We start from the raw sequence: 20,106 nt of genomic DNA, 5'->3' as shown, positions 1-20,106 counted from the left end.
CACATCCTAAAGCTGAGTTGTTCTGCTAATCGTTTTGCAGATAAGATCTCTCTCATACAAACCAAGAGCTGTTTTTGATGCTATGAGTTTAACAGAAAACAACTGAGGAGGGAGCAGTGGATATCTGGTTGCTTCCATCTTCAGATCTCAACCTATGCTTTTATCGCACCATTTTAAGAATTCAAAGTGAAATAGTAAACCATGTGCACAGTCATGTTACACACTGATTAGGTCATATGAAAGCAGCCAATCTGTAGCAGAAATCCCTTCTAAGCTTTTGCAGAGAATGTTTTAGCTAGAATTGTATTAAACACAGTTCCCTAACATGATGCAACTCTGTTGTGGACAGGGCCTCAAAGACAAGCAACAGTCGGTCTTACTCTCACCCACGAAAAGTAATTAAGACCCCACTTTCCTGTGGGGAAAAGGTGTAGCTATCACTTCCCTGGCAGCCTGTTCCAACTAAAGAGTTGTTACTACAGCTGTTCAGCTGACAGCAATTACCACTGACAATGGTCATTGTATGTGGATCTCACCTTCTAAAGGCTTCCTCCCAAGAGAGTTGATGTGATGACTGCTGAACTGCAGCATTATGCTGCTTTCTGCTAAAAGAGACCAACTGACTTTACCTTTACATGACCTTAGTGAGCTACAAAATGCATATCCAACCACAGTTGCTTAACCATGCTGACATACAGAATTTCTAAATCTTGCTTTTTCTTACACTGTAAAGAGCTTTAAACACCACAGTTTTAAACTACAGAACTCTGAAAAATAAAAACAGGATGTCTGCTTTTAAAGCTGGGGCTGTGGATATTTTTCCTGAGACTGTGCTATCTGGGACCAGGTTGGCGTAATCTTTCAATGCAGCCTATTGGCCAAATTCTCTCTTTCCTGCTGGAAGGTTAACTCTGGTGCATGATAGAAAATATTTTCATATTTTCATGGCCAAGTGTTGCTGTCATCACAGTCTGCCTAACAATAGGGCCAGCTGGAGAGAAAAAAAAAAAGCCTTATATAAAGCTGTGTTCAGTGGTCTCCTATACCCATGCAAAGCTCCAATGCAGCCAGGGAGGATCAGGAAAGACAGATAGTATTTGCACAGCCTCAGTATGATAACACTGATAGATGCAGATCACCTGTAGTGGGTGCTCTCCCTCACAGAAGATGTGCACTGTTTTCCTGGACCATTTTTTGGTCCATAGCTCCTTGATAAATGACCCAAAATGTTTCAAGGCAGCAAAATCTTTGCTCCTTCCTTTTCAGAGTATCAGTTCCTCTTGGATGACCAACAGGCACTGGGTTTGTTGCATGTGACAACTCCATTTAGTGGCAGGGTGCACAAACTAATACACTCTACTTCCTCTCAGTTATTGCAGTTTGAAACATGCAATTGAGGTCCAACAGATATAGGTCTTCTGAAGAGACAAGAGCATACCAAAGAAAATGAAAAGAACAAGCAAAGGAGCAAGCAGAGGCTATCTGAAATAGGATAGCTCAGCAGCTTCCACACCAGCAATCACTGCAAGTCCACAGCTAGCATCACAAGTCTCCCTATGGGCTTTGTGTTGGTAGCAGTAGTCTTCTGTATCGTGTTTCAGCTCTGTCCTTTTGGAGAGGGTTCCTTTCCAGCCAAATAAGTTCTTAGCTGTCGCAGGCTGTGGTCACCTCCAGCTTCCTTATGCAGAGGTAACTTATGAGACTTCACTAGTCCTGTGAGACTAAGGGATAGAAGGACATCTCCACTCCTCTCCAACACCGTTGCCATTCCCCGTAAGCAGCTCCCTCCCTTCCAAGATCCTCCCTGCTACAGCATTCAAGTGCATACAAATGTCTGTTACAACCTACACAGGACCTCAGCAAGCTGCTTGTTCATGCCCATCATTTTAACTTCTATTTGTCTTTTTCTTCCTCAAGAGGGGTTTAGATAGTCCAAGAATACCTTTTAGTGAAAGTCAATAGGACTTGTATTTGACTGTCTTGCATTTCAGTCAAGCTCCATATCCATCCTCAAAGGCTGCATCACTTAACACAGGTAAAGCACATCTCAGCTGTAATTCCAGTTTAAACAAGCTTTTGGGAGAGGCTGATCTTAAATGTTCCAATTAGGATGAAGCATTAAAGATCCATTATTGTTTGGCTCCTGCTCTCATTTGGAATGTGCGTTTCTCCTCCTTTCTTCCTTTTTGTCACATACCAAATTTACATGTACTTTGAGAGGTTTTATTTGCATTTGTGTTGCATATGAACAGAGATCAAGGATCGGCAACCTTATCTTCCTACTCATCTTGCAGGCCAGAATGACATGAGCTCTTTCCTCAGAGGACATCGTAATACATATGGTAGGCTGCATCAGATAGATAAAACAGCCTTGCTGAAGCTGGACAGGGGACAAGTAAGACTTAACAAAAAAAACAGACACCACAGCTTGACACTTGCTTAATCAGTGCCATTCAGAGTAATCTCTTACCTCTTTCCTTAGCAGCAACCTGTTACAAAGATACAGGAATTTGCCATGTATTCTGATTTTACAAGCAGCCCAGGCTTTAAGGCACATTGCGTGCCCGATTCTACACCAGGCCCTCTGGCCTTCTGTCAGAACATCTATGTGCATACAGTAGGAAATTAGGAAGAAGGAGAGACTTCAAGATAAAACATCATGGAGAAAGAAGTGGTACCATACATTATACTGAGGCACTGAGTTAAGTTGAATGAAAAAATCCATCTTTAAATTGTTTGATTTTACAACTTCTGAAAAAAAAAAATCAGGTGATATAAAGAAAGTGCCAATATTAGCGAGAAGATAAAAGTGAGAAAAAAAAGTTTTACCTCTAAAAATAACGTACTTAAGATTTAGATCTAAGAACTTGCTCTAAACATGTGATTTAATCTTGATACTGTTACCATATATGTAGAAGATTACTCCTAATGACCAAGCAAATGTGCTGTAACTGGTCAAATATAATCTCTGGCTTTTTGTAGCTTTCATAGCACAAACAAAACATCATTTTACAGTCTCTCTATTCATTGATGGAGTCATCTTCTAATTGTTCAACAGAATTTGAAAATTGGGTAAGTACATCATATATGATAAGGTAGTCTTGGCACTTATTGTTAAAAACAGAAAACCCTACCACTCATCACCTGTTTCAAATTAATCAAGTCTGACAGTACTTATGATGAAATAAATGTGTTAAAATCTAGCAGTCTCATTATTTCAGCTTTGGACAACTCAGCCAATATAAATCAATGTAGCTTCACTGAGGTCAACAACTACAAGAGATTTTTACCCCTGAGAAACTTGGCCTGAGATATTCAGCAAGAGCTTCAGACAGCAACAGAATTACATATGAAATATGATGCCTTTGTTCCCTAGCTCAGGGAGGCTGCATTTTTCCACAGTTTCACCTGGATCTCTGGAAACTGAAATGTCATGCCAACTATCCAAAGCAGCTATATTTGTACAGAAAGCTATGCTACACTTGAGCTCAATTTGCAAATTTGCTAGTTGTTTGGGTTTTTTTATTGACATCTTCCCTTTTCTACCATGAGAACATACTTCCTCTAAGCTTGCATGGATCACCAATAATAGAAATTCAATATTAGAAGTATTAACCACTGAAACCTGGGCAGTGCTGCAGCCCCCTGAACTGGGTTGCTTTCACTCAAGACACATTCTCAGATAGTGATATCAACAGCTTCTGACCAGCCTGACACATTTTACGGAGTAACCACTGTAGTTACTATCAGAGCTAATGCACACGGGCAGGTTGATGCAACAGAGGTTTGTCCAAGGTAGTTGGGCTCGAGTGCAGCAACTGTTCTCCTGGGACAAAATCTGCCTTCCCACACAACCATTTTGCACAAGTCTGCCACCAAACTGCCATCAGACTGCCGCCAAAGGTAAAGGTTACTGTAATTAGTGAACATCTCTCCCGTCGTCTGTGTAGCACAGAGGATTTCAAAAGAATATGCTGTTTGTGTTACAGAAAAAAACAAACCTTACAGCTGTAGGCCTGACATTTCATGTTTAATAATCAATATGCCAGCAAAGTTTAAAAAATAACCAGTTACAGGCTTTGAAATAAAGACTTACTGTGAGCTTGATCTTGTAACTCATATGCTTGTTGAAGGCAAGGAAAACTTTGGCATTTGGCAGCTTGACAAAGTCATGCTTGACTTCACAAAGATGTTCCTCATGTGAGATTGTCATCATCATAGCATATTACCATTAACTGTTATGTGAAAGCCATATTTCCACGTACTTTGCAAATGGAGAAGGTTCACTACTTGTACACCTTTGGCTGAACTGTACTCTCAGAAGAATTTTTGTCTAATTCATTGACCGCACCGTGACTCTTGAATCAGGATTTGTCTCGCTTATCAAATGTGTGTAATTCCTGAATGAGTTAAATCCAATTCCATTACATAGTTCATTACAAACAAACAAACAAACATATAACAACAGATAAAGCCACTACTTAATGCCAGAACATGAAACAATGTCCCCAGGTGAGCAAACAGGAATAACTGTTCATTCCAATCAGGTAAACAAGCAGAATAAAAGTGGAGCTTTTAATAGAAACACAAAAAAAGCTTTCCCCATCACAATTTCCAAGGCACACTACAACATGTATGAATGCTTACCTGTTTATATTTCTTCTAAAAGACAAGACAAATAAGCACATTAAGTATATCTAATATTCCAATTAGAAGACCCATGCAAATCACAAAAATACAGTGTTAAAATTGTCTTAATGTTTGTATTAGAAATGGCAGTTTAAAATAAGATCCATAAGTAGGTTTGTTCTGTATTTGTCCAATGAAGTTCACCATTTGAATAATGAAATGCTGCATTTCTACTCAGCAATCAGGACATTGCTTAAATTAATGCATTCTTGGCTTTGTTTTTATGCAGTACCTAAAGAGCTTTATAGTACATCTATAACTTTTTTATCCTTATGTTTTCTGTACATTCAAAGTTTATTACAAATATTCAGAAGTTAAAATTTTTATATACATATGTAGTACATCTTAGAATTTAATAATTATTTTAGCAATATGTATGTTCCATTTATATGCACCTGACATTCACATCAAAAAAAATTAATAATGTATTATTTTAAACATTGTAACATATAACTTCAAACACTGTGCATATTTTTCATTTTTTCATGTGTATATTTCATCAGCCTTCTACTATTCCTTTTCATATTTTCCACCCAAGAGAGAAATACTTTTAAACTCTAATATGACCTGGAACTGCAAGTACAGTTTGCAAGGTGCATTATACAGAATAACATACAATAACACCAGTTTTCATGTACTAAACAGTAGAAATATTATGCCTGTTTCTGTCCAAATGCACAACCTTTGCTGTACTAGCAAAAAATAAATAAATAAATAAAGCTCAATTTAAATAGAACAGTTTATAATTCTTCGATTTGAAGAAAGGTCCAAAGTATACTATCTTGGGAAATTACAAGCACAAGGATATCCTGTATAAAAGCACATTATAATTACTGTTCATTTAACACATGTATCATCTGCGTGAGTTACCTGGCAGAAGATAAGCATATAAAGAGAAAGAAAACATAAAAAGCAGCCACACTACAGATTGAAACAGCTTTACTTTCAAATTCATTCTGAAGAGCATTATCTATATTTTTCCCTGACTGAAGACAAGCAGCATAATTTCAGAAATCTGTTGCAACTGGAAAATTCATCGCTCGTAATAGTGGTTTTGAAAGATTCCTATATGAAAATATTCTTTTTGTCTTCCTGAAATATCTTCCAACATAGCTGTGATTTTACTGGGGCCCCCCAATACACTGGCAGAAGTGAAAAGAGTTGAATTGTCACAAACCCCTGATATCAGCTCTTGACATTTCTACCCCTGTGCAGATATCCTAAAAGAACTTCAAGGGTCTTTTAAATCTGTTTTTTCCTCCAGGAAATACAAATTTCAGTGATTCCTTTAGATCCATCTGCAGCTTCTGAGAAGAAAATAAAAGGCCACAAATCCAATTTTCTCTCCCGTGTGCACTGTCATGCACTGACCAGTTTATGTTGGCTGTATGTAGCCCACCAAGATAATTTGTCTACACACAGTTTGCTCCTAACTGCCTCTTTCCTCCAAAGTCCCCTTGGAAGCCTGCTGCACGCTGTATTAATTGTTCTGGCCATTTTTCCCAGTGAAAAGCCCTTCGGCCTTTCCCAAACCAGAAACAAATCCAATGAATTTTAGCTTGATGACAAATCTATCACGGAGTGAACTCCACTCACATTCATGTGTAGAGAGCTTTCATCATACATTCACCCTGATGAGCTAACATGGAATAGTTGGAGAAAAATAAATAAATCAGGAAATCACATTATTCTGAGCAAAACTCCAGTTTTCTGTAAATCTGTGTGCCAGTTTCTTAATACACAGTAAGAACCAAACAAAACAAAAGGCATGCAAGTTTAGTGTATAATATTCTTTTCTTTGTCCTGCATTTTTAAGAATTTTAGTATGCTGTATATTCTGTTAGATTGACAAACACGTTGAACATATATTTCTTATTATTCTTTTAGGTAACCTTGCACTGATATAGCATGAACATTTTCCTGCAGTTGAGTACCCATCAAATTATTGTTAGCCCAGTGATAGGTGAAATAGAGATCTGTGAATCTAACACACAAGATTTTGCCTTCTAAGTTCTTTTCCCATTACTAGAAAAAAAATCTCATACACAAAGTCTTTTCCAATGTCATATCTAAGAGAAGTCAGTCAAAGCTTATTTCAATTTTTAAAAAGCAATATTATACCTAAATATTTCCCAAAGAGTTTTCCCAACAAAAATTCCATACTTTCTTTTGCAAGTGTGAACACAGTCAAGCTTTTTACTGACATTAACATAACATCCAAACCACTAGTTAGACATTCATGGGCTTGTATCAGTTGTACTGTGCTGTTAGGCCATACACCACTGCTCACCCATGAGTTTTATTCACCAGTGTTATTTGTGTCAGTTTATGCATGTAAGATAAAACCTTAGGATGATATCTGGATGCTCTGCTCCATCCGGTCCTTGCTACATCTTCTAATACTCTGCTTCACATTTGAAATTTACTCTAGAGTCTCTAACCCCAGCACTGAAATTGTACATTATAGGACAGAAGTATCGATGCTACTCAAGACCCTACCAAAAGACAATAATATAGAGGCGTCCTGCATGCATAACACACTTCTTTCAAGGAGTACCATCATAAGCATTTGCTAAACTCAAGACAAACAACATGAGAGATCTTTCAACAACTGCGGTCAAGTCACAATAATGTGGATGTTCTGTTCTTACCAATATAGACACCAACAGTACCTCTTTAATAATTCTACTTTCAAATTTTTGGCGTATCATTTCCTTACAATAATTTCTTCTTTGTCAAAACATTACACTTAGTGTAGCCTTTCTGTATTTATACATGAACATTTCATTCAATATTACACTTATTAGGAGATCTTTAAATATCTAACTGATTCAGAACTTTGCAAAGTATAAATCTACCTGTGAAATGCAATCTCAGGAACCGTTTTATCTGCCATAAAATGTAAAACAGGACATACATATCAAAATTGCAAGCCACTCATCACAGAGCAATTCTCTTTCCAAATGGCAGACGACCTCCGTTGAACTTAAAAACCCGACTTCAAGCCTATAGTAATATTCACATACAATTACATAAGATCAAGCTTGTAATAGCTTCAGGTGTAGCCAAAGAATATTAGTTTTATTCAGTGATGAGTCTTCCTCACCATTAACAGACATTTATATTATTGAGTAAAATCTATTATTCCACTTACTGTGCCACATCAGATACAGCTGGCAGTGGTGACTCTTCTGATACAAGGTCAATGTCATCGATGAAACTGTTGGCCCATGACATTTCATGAGGGTTCCCTTCCACACGTCTTTTTACTGCACAAATAATTCAAAGAAGTCATAATACATTAGGAAGGCAACATATGTAATTGTTTTCCCTTGCCTGTAATATTCTGCAGTAGATTAAAGAAGAGGTTCTAATATGGGACATAGCTTTCTTTTTTGTCAGAATCAGTGAAATTGATGCTTATAACATACATTCCATACAAAAATATGTATTCGTATGTAAAGGCCAAACACACAGGCTTTTCTTCTTGAGGGTTTCCCCCAGTGTAAGCAGGAATTCATTGTTTCTAGAAATTTCATTACAGACTAGGAAGGCAGGCAATGGCCACCATATGAAGGAGTTCACTCAGACTGCAAAACAGGCAGAAGTGCAGCTAGCCCAGTAACTGATGAAAAATACTTTTGTTTCACCTGTTCTGCACCTACTCTGGTGCCCATTTCTATCAAGTACGGAGCTGACTTCTTCCAGTATAATGTATGTGTGTCCTTCTGAGTTCAGTTGCATCGATATTCACAAACAATTGCTCCATTAAAAAGTCTTTACTGTATTTGATTCAAAAATCATGAAGTAAAACTAGCTTAAATTGCTGTGATCTGAAATAACAAATTTGTCATGACTACTAACGATCCTAACATTTTCTAATAATGTTCTCTATTCTATTTTAATTTTGATCATTCTTGAAGGCTCTGCTGGAAAAGTCTAACTTGGAAAACGCATAAGATGATGCATATACAATTCAAGGGGGGAAAAAAAGATAAATGTTTCTGGAGGGTGGAATCACTGAAAATAAGTGCCATAATTAAAACAAATAAAAGACTAAGTAGCGTCACTTTCCTGCATACACTGTGATGGGGAAGAGAGAAAAAAAAAAACACACAACAGAAATGAGAAAGATTGCTTCCTAGAAAATTAAATTACTGAAGTCCCAAGTTAGTTCTACGGCACCACTTTAGCTGGACTACATTCAAGCTAAACTCTAAAGCATTCAGCATCAGAGCTTACTGTTGGAAGAGCTATAGCATATATGACAAAGAGTGAAAACGAAGTCAATAGAATATAACTAAAATGGCACAACCGAACACTGCTGAAGGACTGAAAATTACAAAACTATTTGATTTACATCTGCTGCATTTAATCGTAATTACTCTAAACTACGTTTCCAGGGAAAAGCAAGGCTTTCTGAAACCGGAAACATGAACTTCTATACCCTTCCAGCATTACTGAAATGTTTTGGTTGCTCCAGAGGAGCACATTTACATTGTGAGACCTGTCAGTTTTGCATTTGTGATATTTTTCTATAAAAGAGTACGTAGTCTTATCTTTGGACACAGTCTTAAGACAAAAAAATGATTTAATATTTCAAATATCTTTGGGAACCACACAAGGATTTAGGAATAAGCTTCTTCAGTCTCCAGAGAGGTAACATCACCCATGATCACATCTGCAAACTTAGACTGGGAGAGGTTTTGGCTTCAACTTCAGTAAGGATTTCTCCTCTAAGAAACCTAGCAGAACTTGAAAGAGTCTGCCAAAGGCAGAGTTAAGTCACTATATGCCCATGTAAGGCATAAGCAAATTAAGAAGAAGACATTTTTGTTCCTACTAACTCCTATTACTCATTAGACAGCTGAAAAGGCAATGGTAGGACCCAGTTAAATTGTGGATTTTACCTCATTTATAACATAGGATAGATATTACAGCTACTGTGAAACTCACCTTCTCATTATTCCCATTTGTGTTACCCCCAGGTGTGTGAGGAAGCCCTGTTTCACTGACTGCAGGCCTTGCAGAAACACAGAGAATATAATCCTGTGCTTAACAGCCTCAGCTGGCACTTGGTTACCCACACAGGCATGCCAAGCTTCTGTTTCCTCTTTATGTAGGGGGAAAGCATGCAAATTTTCTTATTTGGTGAAGACTTTGCTATTTTTGCAAACTTTGCAACTATTTTTGCCAGTTTGGCTACAGACTAGATTTATCTCAAAAACCTGCCATTAGCATACACAGATATTAACAGAAAGAAGATCTTCTCCTAGAAGTGCTGTCCTTGAGCACCAGTCTCAAGTGGAAAGCACAGGTCTGAGGCTCATAACATTTGGGTGATGATATTATAAGATTTCTTACTCCTCGGACACTGGTCATTGTTCCCTCTCAGAGACACCTGACTCGCATTGGATTCAGTTCAGGTTAGTGGTTCATGAAGTATTAAGCCACCACAAGGCAATTCAGATTTTATTCTTGTAACCCTAATAAAATCTATTTACTGCTAAGTCCCTCTATGCTTTTACCATTCATTAAGTTCTGTGTGACCCCCTACTTTAAAATATTAACCCTTTAATACTTCAATGTTTTCCTGTCCACAATTCCACACATTAATGTCAATAGTAAACACAAGTGTCGTGCCCTTTGCTCTAAATATTTTTCTGTCTTTAAGGCGACTGTCAGTTGTGAGCAGCTGTCTTGTCGAAAACCCTTTTTTGAAGCAACTCATTTTCTGAGGTAACTGTCATTTGCACTGAGTGAACTTCCAACATTTGCTTCAACAGAAATGTTCAGTCATAAATCAAGATCCCAAAAAGTCACACAAAGAGCAATCAAAATATTTTTGAGTGTCAAGAAGCCTTGAGCTTATGAGCAATGAAGTAACCCATAATAATCATTCACAATCATGCTTTCATTCTGAAGAAATGTCAAACATTAAAACACATTCACGCATGGCAACGATGCTTTCCAGGAATAAAATCTGAAGTTGTAAGATCCAGCTATTACATATGGTAAGTTTTTAACAGCTGCAGCTCAAGCCGGAGCAACTATATCTTCCTTCCCTACATTAATTTTAATAAACTTTCATTTTGTGCACTGGCTTTATGGATACAAACACCTAATTTTTGTTGGTGCTACAGAAGAGCAGGGAGGGGAGGCAGGAAAGTATGGAGGAAAGAGAAGAGAAGCCCTTTCCAAGGGCTACTGACAAGATGAAGAAGCTGTTCCTGTTCAGTTAAAGAACTTATAGCATCTTCTGAGCATGAACAGGAAGCAGAAAATACAGACTGGCACCTAGTGCACCACTGAATGCCATAAACATAGGACTCCCATGAAACAAAACAACAACTCAGAAAATGAAACAGCCAAAGGAAACCTAAATTTCATAAACCTCTGTATTTTTCTCTTTAGTGTCAATTTCTAAAATGGTGAATAAATAAAATAAACACCCAAATGTGACCCAGAGCCATGGTCATCCTTAAGTAAGCAACAATGCCCACTTATAACCAGGATAAAATAACCACGAAGACTTTGCACTATTCTGTTTTCAGATAAGTATGGGGTACAGGGAGATGGGGAGAAAGGCAGGTCTCTTCAGAAACCTGCTCTATCATCAATTCACCTACTGCAAAACCCTCCAACTTATTGATTGTCTATCAGGAGGGTTTTTTCATATTCACCAAAAAAAAGCAAAGAAAATTTAAAGATAATTCATGCTATTCTCATGGAATATTATGCTTGCTGAAAGTCTGCAGATGGGAAGCAAAGGGTAAGCTAAACCAGTGTTCAACCAAAGCGGTAAAAAGATTAACATTCAGAGAGCAGTGGTGAGGATAAGGTCTCTTTCTCTATTAGATGAAAGAAAGGGTGGGGGGGTTATGGTCATTTGGGGTTTTGTTTGTTTGTTTTTAAAAAGAACATTATCAAAAAGGGACTTAAGAGACCAAAAGTAAATTCCAATCTATTCCTTCAATGCTGCTTTTATTTTTAAATTACTTTTAGCAACTTCCCTTTTTCTTTTTTTCTTAGGAAAAAGGCTTTATATTTGTGCTCAAAAAGCTATTCTATATGAAATAACTCTGAAATGAACTTAGGTGTGAAAAAGAAAAGTAACAAGATAGTATTTTATACCATGTGATGTATTTTTGCCACTGTTATATACTTAGCAAGAACTTATAAGAACAGTAAGAACCAACAACATAAACAGTAGGCTTTAGCAGCAATCCATAACTAGCTTTTTGATTTACATTTACACAGCTGTAATGGAAATAAAATGCAGTTTCTTTCCATATGTCCTAAACCACTGACAGATTAAAAAACAAAACAAAGAAAACCCACACAACTCCCCACATCCACAGTTTTTCTGTTCATTGAATTCAGTTGGATCTGGCACATTGTCAAAATTATTACGACAACTAGTCCACTTTATAGGCTTTAATAAAACTTTTCTTTGGAACTCAATTCAAATGAAATATAAAGTAAAGAACTAACTTTATCTGTGGATCAGACTACATGTTCAACAATGGGAAACAAAGCAAGTTTACCAGTTTCTTTACAATGAGACCAAGTGATATTTTTTTAAAGGTACCCAAGACCAATTTTCTGATATGACACAAACGTTCAATAAGGTTTAAGTTCCTAAATCCCACAGGCTTTTGAAAAGAAATCAGCTTTGCACTCTTCAACAATGCATTTCATTGTTTGATTGATTTATTCCCACAGCAATCATCAATTTAAAAGAATGTGCCTGCACAGAATACTTTGTGGGTGAAATGACAGGGGGTGGGGGTAGGGAGGTTGGAAAAAAAAGCTCTTAATTTATGTTCATTCACACTCTACAACACTAAACCAGGAACTTCTGCTTTCTTTACAGTCTAGAGAGAGAGAGAGAGAAAAAGGGAAATCTCTGAAAAGTGACTCTGTCAACCCAGTCTCAGACACGTGCATTAAGCTTTTAAATGCACATACCTTGCTTCCATGTATAAGGTAGGTTGGATCAATCTAACCTAAATGCTGCCATTGCCAGTTAACTGCTTACTGGCTTTCAAATCAGAAGTTATCCTGTTAAAGCATTCCCTCTAATAACACTGGGCTCAAAGAGGAAAAAAAAAAAGAAAGAAAAAAGTCTTCAGTTCGCTATTATGTCTCAGCAGCCAAATGGTGTTCAAGCTCAACTGAGCAGTCACATTGGAAGAATCAGGCAAAACATGTTACTGGCATAGACTGAATCACTTCTGTGATATGTGCTAATTTGTTGCATCAAAGTGAGAAACAGCCTTGGGAATATCTTGTATTGTGGTATGTGCTAATTTGTTACATCAGCGAGAAACAGCCTTGGGAACATCTGTGGGAACATCCTACAGCCTGTGGTGGGGGGCATGTACCCCGCCTGAGAAAATTGAGTTGAGCAAGCGAAGCGGCAATGTTAGTTTAGATAGCCTAATATGGCACACAATGCAGAGGAAGACTCCAGCCTTCATCCCCACGACCACCAGAGGGCTGAAGAAGACCCCCTAGCAACAGCCGGCGCAACCGTAGAATTTACAGGAAGTGCCATGTATACCCGGAACTGGAATCGCATATAAGGAGACTGTGAGGGGGGGGTTGTGTGCGCCGTTGGTGGAGCAGGAGACTCCCTCCCTGGCCGCCCAGCGCTGTTTTGCTTACTTGTGACTTGCTCAATTATTCTATTAAATTGGGATTTATGCAACCTGGCCCAAGTGGTTGTCAATTTGTCACGTTTACCTATAACAACTTCTGTATGAAAATTGTAGACGAGAGCTTTACTTCATTATTATTGTGGAACCAAAGCATCAGGAAATGCTCAGTCAGTACAAGACTAAATAACATATGGCTGTTCTTATTTTAGTTCATTGGCATTTCCATCAAAATGATCAAATCCGGGCATTTGATTTTAGAGATAGATTTAAAATCCATACTAGCGTCTCAAACATAAACCATCTGCAAATACCAACATACGAAGATTGTCCCATATACAACTCAGAGCTGCAGGTGCTCAGTACCATTAAGAAACAAGCCATTTTAGGTACCTAATTTTAAGCATCTAAATTTACTGTTATGAGCAATTCGACTGATATTGCAGTTTTTGTATGTTCCTCCTGAATTCAATTTTGCTCACAGAAGACCTGCAGAATCAGGCCAAACTGATTCAAACAGCAGTTATAGAGCAGAACAGAAATAAAAGAGCAACTCAAGAAGTAAGCTGAGTAGCAAGAATAAGTCCACATTTGCTGCAAACATATTGCTAAGTAGCGCAGCTAACAGAAGCAGCAAACAGATGCAGCAGGTTGCGCAGCAGTGTTTGGGCTCTGACTAGAACTTTTGAGGACCTTGTTGAAAGTTGTGGGGCTTTCTGAGGACTCCCGAGGAACTAGAAGGTGATTACTGTGAACAGGAAAGGGGAAGCTAGGCAAGGACAACTGCAGGAGGCCTTAACTTTTTCTGGGAGAAGCTCTACCTAGGAGCAGCCAACGAGCTCTCGGTTGCCCCTGACCAGAGGGAGTTGGGGCCTTTGATCCAGATGGCCCTTGATTAGGGCAGTCAAGCACCCTGTGAGTCAGTGCTAGGGAGAGGCCTATATAAGAGCCAGGCCTAGAGCGCAGCTCCCAGAGGGCAGCAGTTTGTGCAGCAGAATGTAAGAAGGCATCTTTGTTTCCAATCCCTGCAGTGTACGCTTCCTCAAGTATGGTCATGACACACCACAGAGCACATTCCCCAGTAGCCGTTGGAGTCGCTGTGTCAGAGGCTGGGACCCAGACAGACCCTCTGAAAGCAGATGCAGCTCTACAGGTCTCAGGCTGCAGGGAGTGCTTGGGGCCTCTCCRGGAGGCCTGGGCTGGCAGTCAGCTCTCCTGCAGGAGGTGTGCTGCTGTTGACGAGTTGTTTCGTCAAGTAAGGGAGTTACGGGAGGAAGTCAGTAGGCTGCGTAGCATCCAATAGGATGAGAAGGAGACAGACAGGGTATTCTTGGAGACTGTACAGCTCCAGGAGTCTCAGGCCCCCACAGCAGTGGAGCTGCTGGAGGGCTCTGTGCCGTGTGAAACGGTACATCATAACACTGTAGAAGGTGGCTGGAAGCTGGTCACTCCTCATAGGAGGAGAAAGGCTCCTACTCCTCCTGAGGACTTGCAGTTGAGGAACAGGTTTAGTGCCCTCCAGGATAAGGAGGAGCTGGACATGGCTGCAAGGGAAGCAACTGGGACAACAGACCCTGTGCCATGTGGGAGCATCCGGAAGAAGCGGCAAGTGATTGTTGTGGGTGACTCCCTGCTGCAGGGGACGGAGGCACCTATCTGCTGACCTGACCTGACCTCCTGTCTAGAGAGGTTTGTTGCCTGCCAGGGGCTTGAATATGAGATATCATGGAAAGACTGCCAAGGCTTGTCCACTCATCAGACTATTACCCTCTGCTGCTCTTCCATGTGGGCACTGATGACACCAAGGGCAAACTGGAAACCATCAAGCAGGATTTCCGAGCTCTGGGGATGGTGGTGAAGGGTCTGGGAGCCCAGGTCACTTTCTCCTCAGTCCTGCCAGTGAGAGGGATGGATGTGAGGAGGAGGGGACGGACTTTCCAAGTTAACAGCTGGTTGCACCACTGGTGTTGGCAAGAGGGTTTTGGTTTCTACGACCACGGGACCCTGTTTGAAGATTGACAACTGATGGCGAGAGATGGGATCCACCTCACTAAGCGGGGCACGTGTGTCTTTGCCAACAGGTTGGCCAACCTGATAAGGAGAGCTTTAAACTAGGAAAGACAGGGGAAGGGGAGAGTTAGAGTGACAGGGTAGTTGGCAAAACGTGGCTCAAGTCGGGATGCCTCCAGTGGGTGCATGCAGCCAGGGAAGTGCGCACGGGACATGGCTATGGAGGAGCCTCTTGTATCCCTCCTGGGAAACCTGCGTGCTCAGTCACCTCTCTGAAATGCCTGTACGCCAATGCATGCAGCATGGGGAATAAACAGGAAGAACTAGAGATCTGTGTGCACTCGCAGGGCCATGATCTCATTGCAATTACAGAGACATGGTGGGATAGCTCACATGACTGGAGTGCTGTCAGGGATGCTTTTTAGGAAAGACAGGCCAGGAAGGCAAGGTGGTGGAGTTGCTCTCTATGTGAGAGAGCAACTGAAACGTATTGAGCCCTGCCTAGGGGTGGATGAAGAGCAAGTTGGGAGCTTACGGGTAAGGATTAAAGGGCAGGCTAGCATGGGTGACACTGTTGCAGGTGTTTACTACAGGCCACCTGATCAGGAAGAGGAAGTGGCGGAGGCCTTCTACAGACAGCTGGAAGTAGCCTCATGATCCCAGGCCCTGGTTCTCATAGGGGACTTCAACCAGCCTGATATCTGCTGGAGAGACAACACAGCTAGGCACAAAGAGTCCCGGAGGTTCCTGCAGAGCATTGGTGACAACTTTCTGACACAGGTGGTGGTGGAGCCAAGGAGGAGAGGTGTGCTGCTGGACCTTGTACTAACAAAGAAGGACTGGTGGAAGACGTGAAGGTCGGGGCAGCCTTGGCTGCAGTGACCATGAGATGGTGGAGTTCAGGATGCTGCGAGGAGGAGGCAGGGCACTAAGTAGGATTGCAACCCTTGACTTCAGGAGAGAACACTTTGGCCTCTTCAGGGACCTACTTGGAGGAATCCAATGGGTTAAGGCCCTAGAAGGAAGGGGGGGGTCCAAGAGAGCTGGTTAATATTCAAGCATCATTTCCTCCAAGCTCAAGATCAGAGCATCCCTATGAGTAGGAAGTCAAGCAAAGGAGGCAGGAGACCTGTGTGGACGAGCAAGGAGCTCCTGGCAAAACTCAACCAGAAGGAGGAAGTATACAGAAAGTAGAAAGGGGGACAGGCCACTTGGGAGGAATATAGGAGTTGTTAGAGTATGCAAGGATGCAACGAGGAAGGCTAAGGCCCATTTGGAATTAAATCTGGCAAGGGATGTCAAGGACAGCAAGAAGGGCTTCAAACATATCAGTAGCAAAACGAAGACTAGGGAAAATGTGGGCCCGCTGCTGAATGGGGTGGGTGCCCTGGTGACAAAGATGCAGAGAAGGCAGAATTACTGAATGCCTTCTTTGCTTCAGTCTTTCCTGCTCAGGCCAGCCCTCAGGAACACCAGACCCTGGAGGCAAGAGAGAAAGTCTGGAGAAAGGAAGACTTCCCCTTGGTGGAGGAGGATGGGGTTAGAGATCATTTAGGCAAACCTGACACCCACAAATCCATGGGCCCCGATGGGATTCACCCACGAGTGCTGAGGGAGCTGGTGGATGTTATTGCTAAGCCACTCTCCATCATCTTTGAAAGGTCATGGAGGACAGGAGAGGTGCCTGAGGACTGGAAGAAAGCCAGCGTCACCCCAGTCTTCAAAAAGGGCAAGAAGGAGCACCCAGGGAACTACAGGCCAGTCAGCCTCACCTGCATCCCTGGAAAGGTGATGGAGCAGCTCATCCTGGGGGCCATCTCTAAGCCTGTGGAGGACAAGAAGGTGATCAGGAGTGGTCAGCATGGCTTCACCAAGGAGAAATGATGCTTAACCAGTCTGATAGCCTTCTGTGCCGGAAGGACTGCCTGGGTAGATGAGGGGAGAGCAGTGGATGTTGTCTACCTGGACTTCAGCAAGGCTTTCGACACTGTCTCCATAACATCCTCATAGACAAGCTCAGGAAGTGTGGGCTAGATGAGTGGACAGTGAGGTGGCTTGAGAACTGGCTGGCTGGCAGAGTTCAGAGGGTTGTGCTCCACTGATGCGGAGAGTCTAGTTAGAGGCCTGTAGCTAGCGTCGCCGTGCCAGGGGTCAGTCCTGGGTCCAGTCTTGTTCAACAACTTCATCAATGACCTGGGTGAAGGGACAGAGTGCCTCCTCGGCAAGTTTGCTGATGATACAAAACTGGGAGGAGTGGCCGATACCCCAGAAGGCTGTGCTGCCATTCAGAGAGACCTGGACAGGCTGGAGAGGTGGGCAGAGAGGAACCTCCTGAAGTTCAACAAAGGCAAGTGCAGGGTCCTGCACCTGGGGAGGAATAACCCCATGCACCAGTACAGGTTGGGGGTTGACCTGCTGGAGAGCAGCTCTGCGGAGAAGGAGCTGGGAGTGCTGGTGGACACCAAGTTATCCATGAGGCAGCAATGTGCCCTTGTGGCCAAGAAGGCCAATGGTATCCTGGGGGAGGTGGGGGAGGGGGTGCATCAGGAAGAGTGTTGTCAGCAGGTCGAGGGAGGTGATCCTCCCCCTCTACTCAGCCCTGCTGAGGCCACATCTGGAGTAGTGTGTCCAGTTCTGGGCTTCGCAGTACAAGAGGGATGTGGCACTACTGGAACAAGTCCAGTGAAGGGCTACAGAGATGATTAGGGGACTGGAGCATTTCTCTTATGAGGAAAGGCTGAGAGAGCTGGGCCTGTTTAGCTTGGAGAAGAGAAGACTGAGAGGGGATCTTATCAGTGTATACAAATATCTAAAGGGAGGGTGTCAATAGGATGGGACCAGACTCTTTTCAGTGGTGCCCAGCGACAGGACACGAGGCAACGGGCACAAACTGAAACACAGGCAGTTCCATCTGAATATGAGGAAAAACTTCTTGACTGTGAGGGTGACAGAGCACCGGAACAGGTTGCCCAGAGAGATTGTGGAGTCTCCTTCTCTGGAGATATTCAAAACCCGCCTGGATGCGATCCTGTATAATGTGCTCTAGGTGACCCTGCTTGAGCAGGGGGGTTGGACTAGATGATCTCCAGAGGTCCCTTCCAACCTCAACCATTCTATGATTCTGTGATATGCAAAAAAATGCCATACACTGTTAATGCTGTACTTAGTAATGTGTTCTGCTGCAAGTGCAAACCTCAACATCTAGTATCCTGCATAACTGATTTAAAACATTCAGCACTCAAAATGCACTAATGCTATATTTATTTGTTGTACATTCTTTTGTTTAGATAAGCCTGCAGGCCAAGTTATGTACTGACTTACCCCACTCTGTTGAACTATGATCACTTGTTACATACCTAGTGGGACAGCACAGAGATGCAAAGGAGTGCCAGCACATAATTCAGAATCACAAAGGCACATAACACTAGAAAACATGCAGAGGGAAAACGACAAAAAACACTTTCAAATGCAGATGAAGATGCTATAACCTACCTGACTGCCTGAACATCCTTGTAAGACCTAGCAAACAAAAAGGATGCAACATATTCACACAATAAAACAATAAAAATTATTTTCTACATATCAAACGTAAAGCTACTTTTACAAAAGTACATTCAGTACAAAAACAGTGCTTTTATTTTATTTTTAAATGAAACATATTGGCCTAGATGATTTGTATAGTGAGCAAATGTCCATACCACTAAGCCTGTGCATGCTTGACATTAATTGACAAGTAAGTTTGTTGATAGATTCAGAAAGTGGCCAGGTACCAATTGCACATGGAGGCTCAAGTACCTTCTCATGCTCAGATATGACCTGTCAGAAGAGAACCAGAGATTAATGGAGCATAGTAGAGAAGCATACACTGTTAGAGTCACTTGTTCTACCCAGTCAGATAGCGAGCTGTTACTTCCCACTGTGCCCTGTTCAGTCCCTTTTGAAAGCACTAAGAAAGGATTTTCCATGCCAATTTAATCTAAATGAATTCACTAGATTTTTTTTTAATGTCTACTGATTGTGCTATTATAAATGACAAAAGCATTAATGATAGACTAAAACCACAAAAATATAGAGCAAAGCAAGAAGGAAGAGCTACTAATACAGCAGTTTTAACTTCTGGATTTCTGGCTATATTTTGCCCAGCAGTCTTTTTATTTTTCCATGTGGGAATGACCCAAAATAGAAAGTTGGAGGAAGCTGCTTTCATTTCCATTTCAGAATAGCAAGATTAAAATTTGCTCCAAAAAAATGTCAGAAGAGATTTTTTTGAAATAGTACTAAATACAGCTAGCTATGAGTGAGCTGGAGTCATTCCACCATCATTTAGTTATATCACATGCTTGCCTGTAACATGAATATTTACTGTATGACTAGGTACATGGTCCAACCACCTACCTGCATGCATCCTTGTGACCTCCTGCCTTTCTCAGGAGAAAGGGAATGGCAGTTCAGGAGTACATACAACTCTGACAGTCTGATGCCTTCCTCCATGGCTATGCGTAACCCAGCCCTTAGAGCCTCCACTTGTCACAACAAAATTTACCTCTAAGGCCTTTTGTTCTCCATCTTACTACAAAACTAGTCCATCTTCTGGACTAGCTTTGACCAGAAGACCCAAAAGACAAGGAACTCTGGGAAAAAGAAGGGCTATATTGAACACTAAAAGGGTTTCTCACTCTCAAGAGATGGGAGATTTTTTTTGATGACTCCATTTAAGATACAGGAAATATTCACATATCTCAGTGAG

At 41.2% G+C, this 20,106-nt stretch overlaps 1 protein-coding gene across 1 annotated transcript in view; it reads right to left on the bottom strand.

Annotated features, from left to right (window-relative positions):
- Positions 1-7,843: 7,843 nt before the first annotated feature.
- Positions 7,844-20,106, bottom strand: part of LOC112977271 (potassium voltage-gated channel subfamily KQT member 1-like) — a gene marked incomplete at its 3' end in the record, with an annotated part of 113,674 nt that continues 101,411 nt past the window's right edge. Inside the window, 1 exon segment of the mRNA XM_026089415.1 lies at positions 7,844-7,958. Within this exon segment, the coding sequence (XP_025945200.1) occupies positions 7,844-7,958 (115 nt within the window).

Source organism: Apteryx rowi, unplaced genomic scaffold, assembly GCF_003343035.1.
Source record: "Apteryx rowi isolate R43461 unplaced genomic scaffold, aptRow1 scaffold_811, whole genome shotgun sequence".
Lineage (NCBI taxonomy): Eukaryota > Metazoa > Chordata > Aves > Apterygiformes > Apterygidae > Apteryx > Apteryx rowi.
The sequence above is the reverse complement of the archived record's forward strand: the minus strand, read 5'-3'. Positions and strand labels throughout refer to the sequence as shown.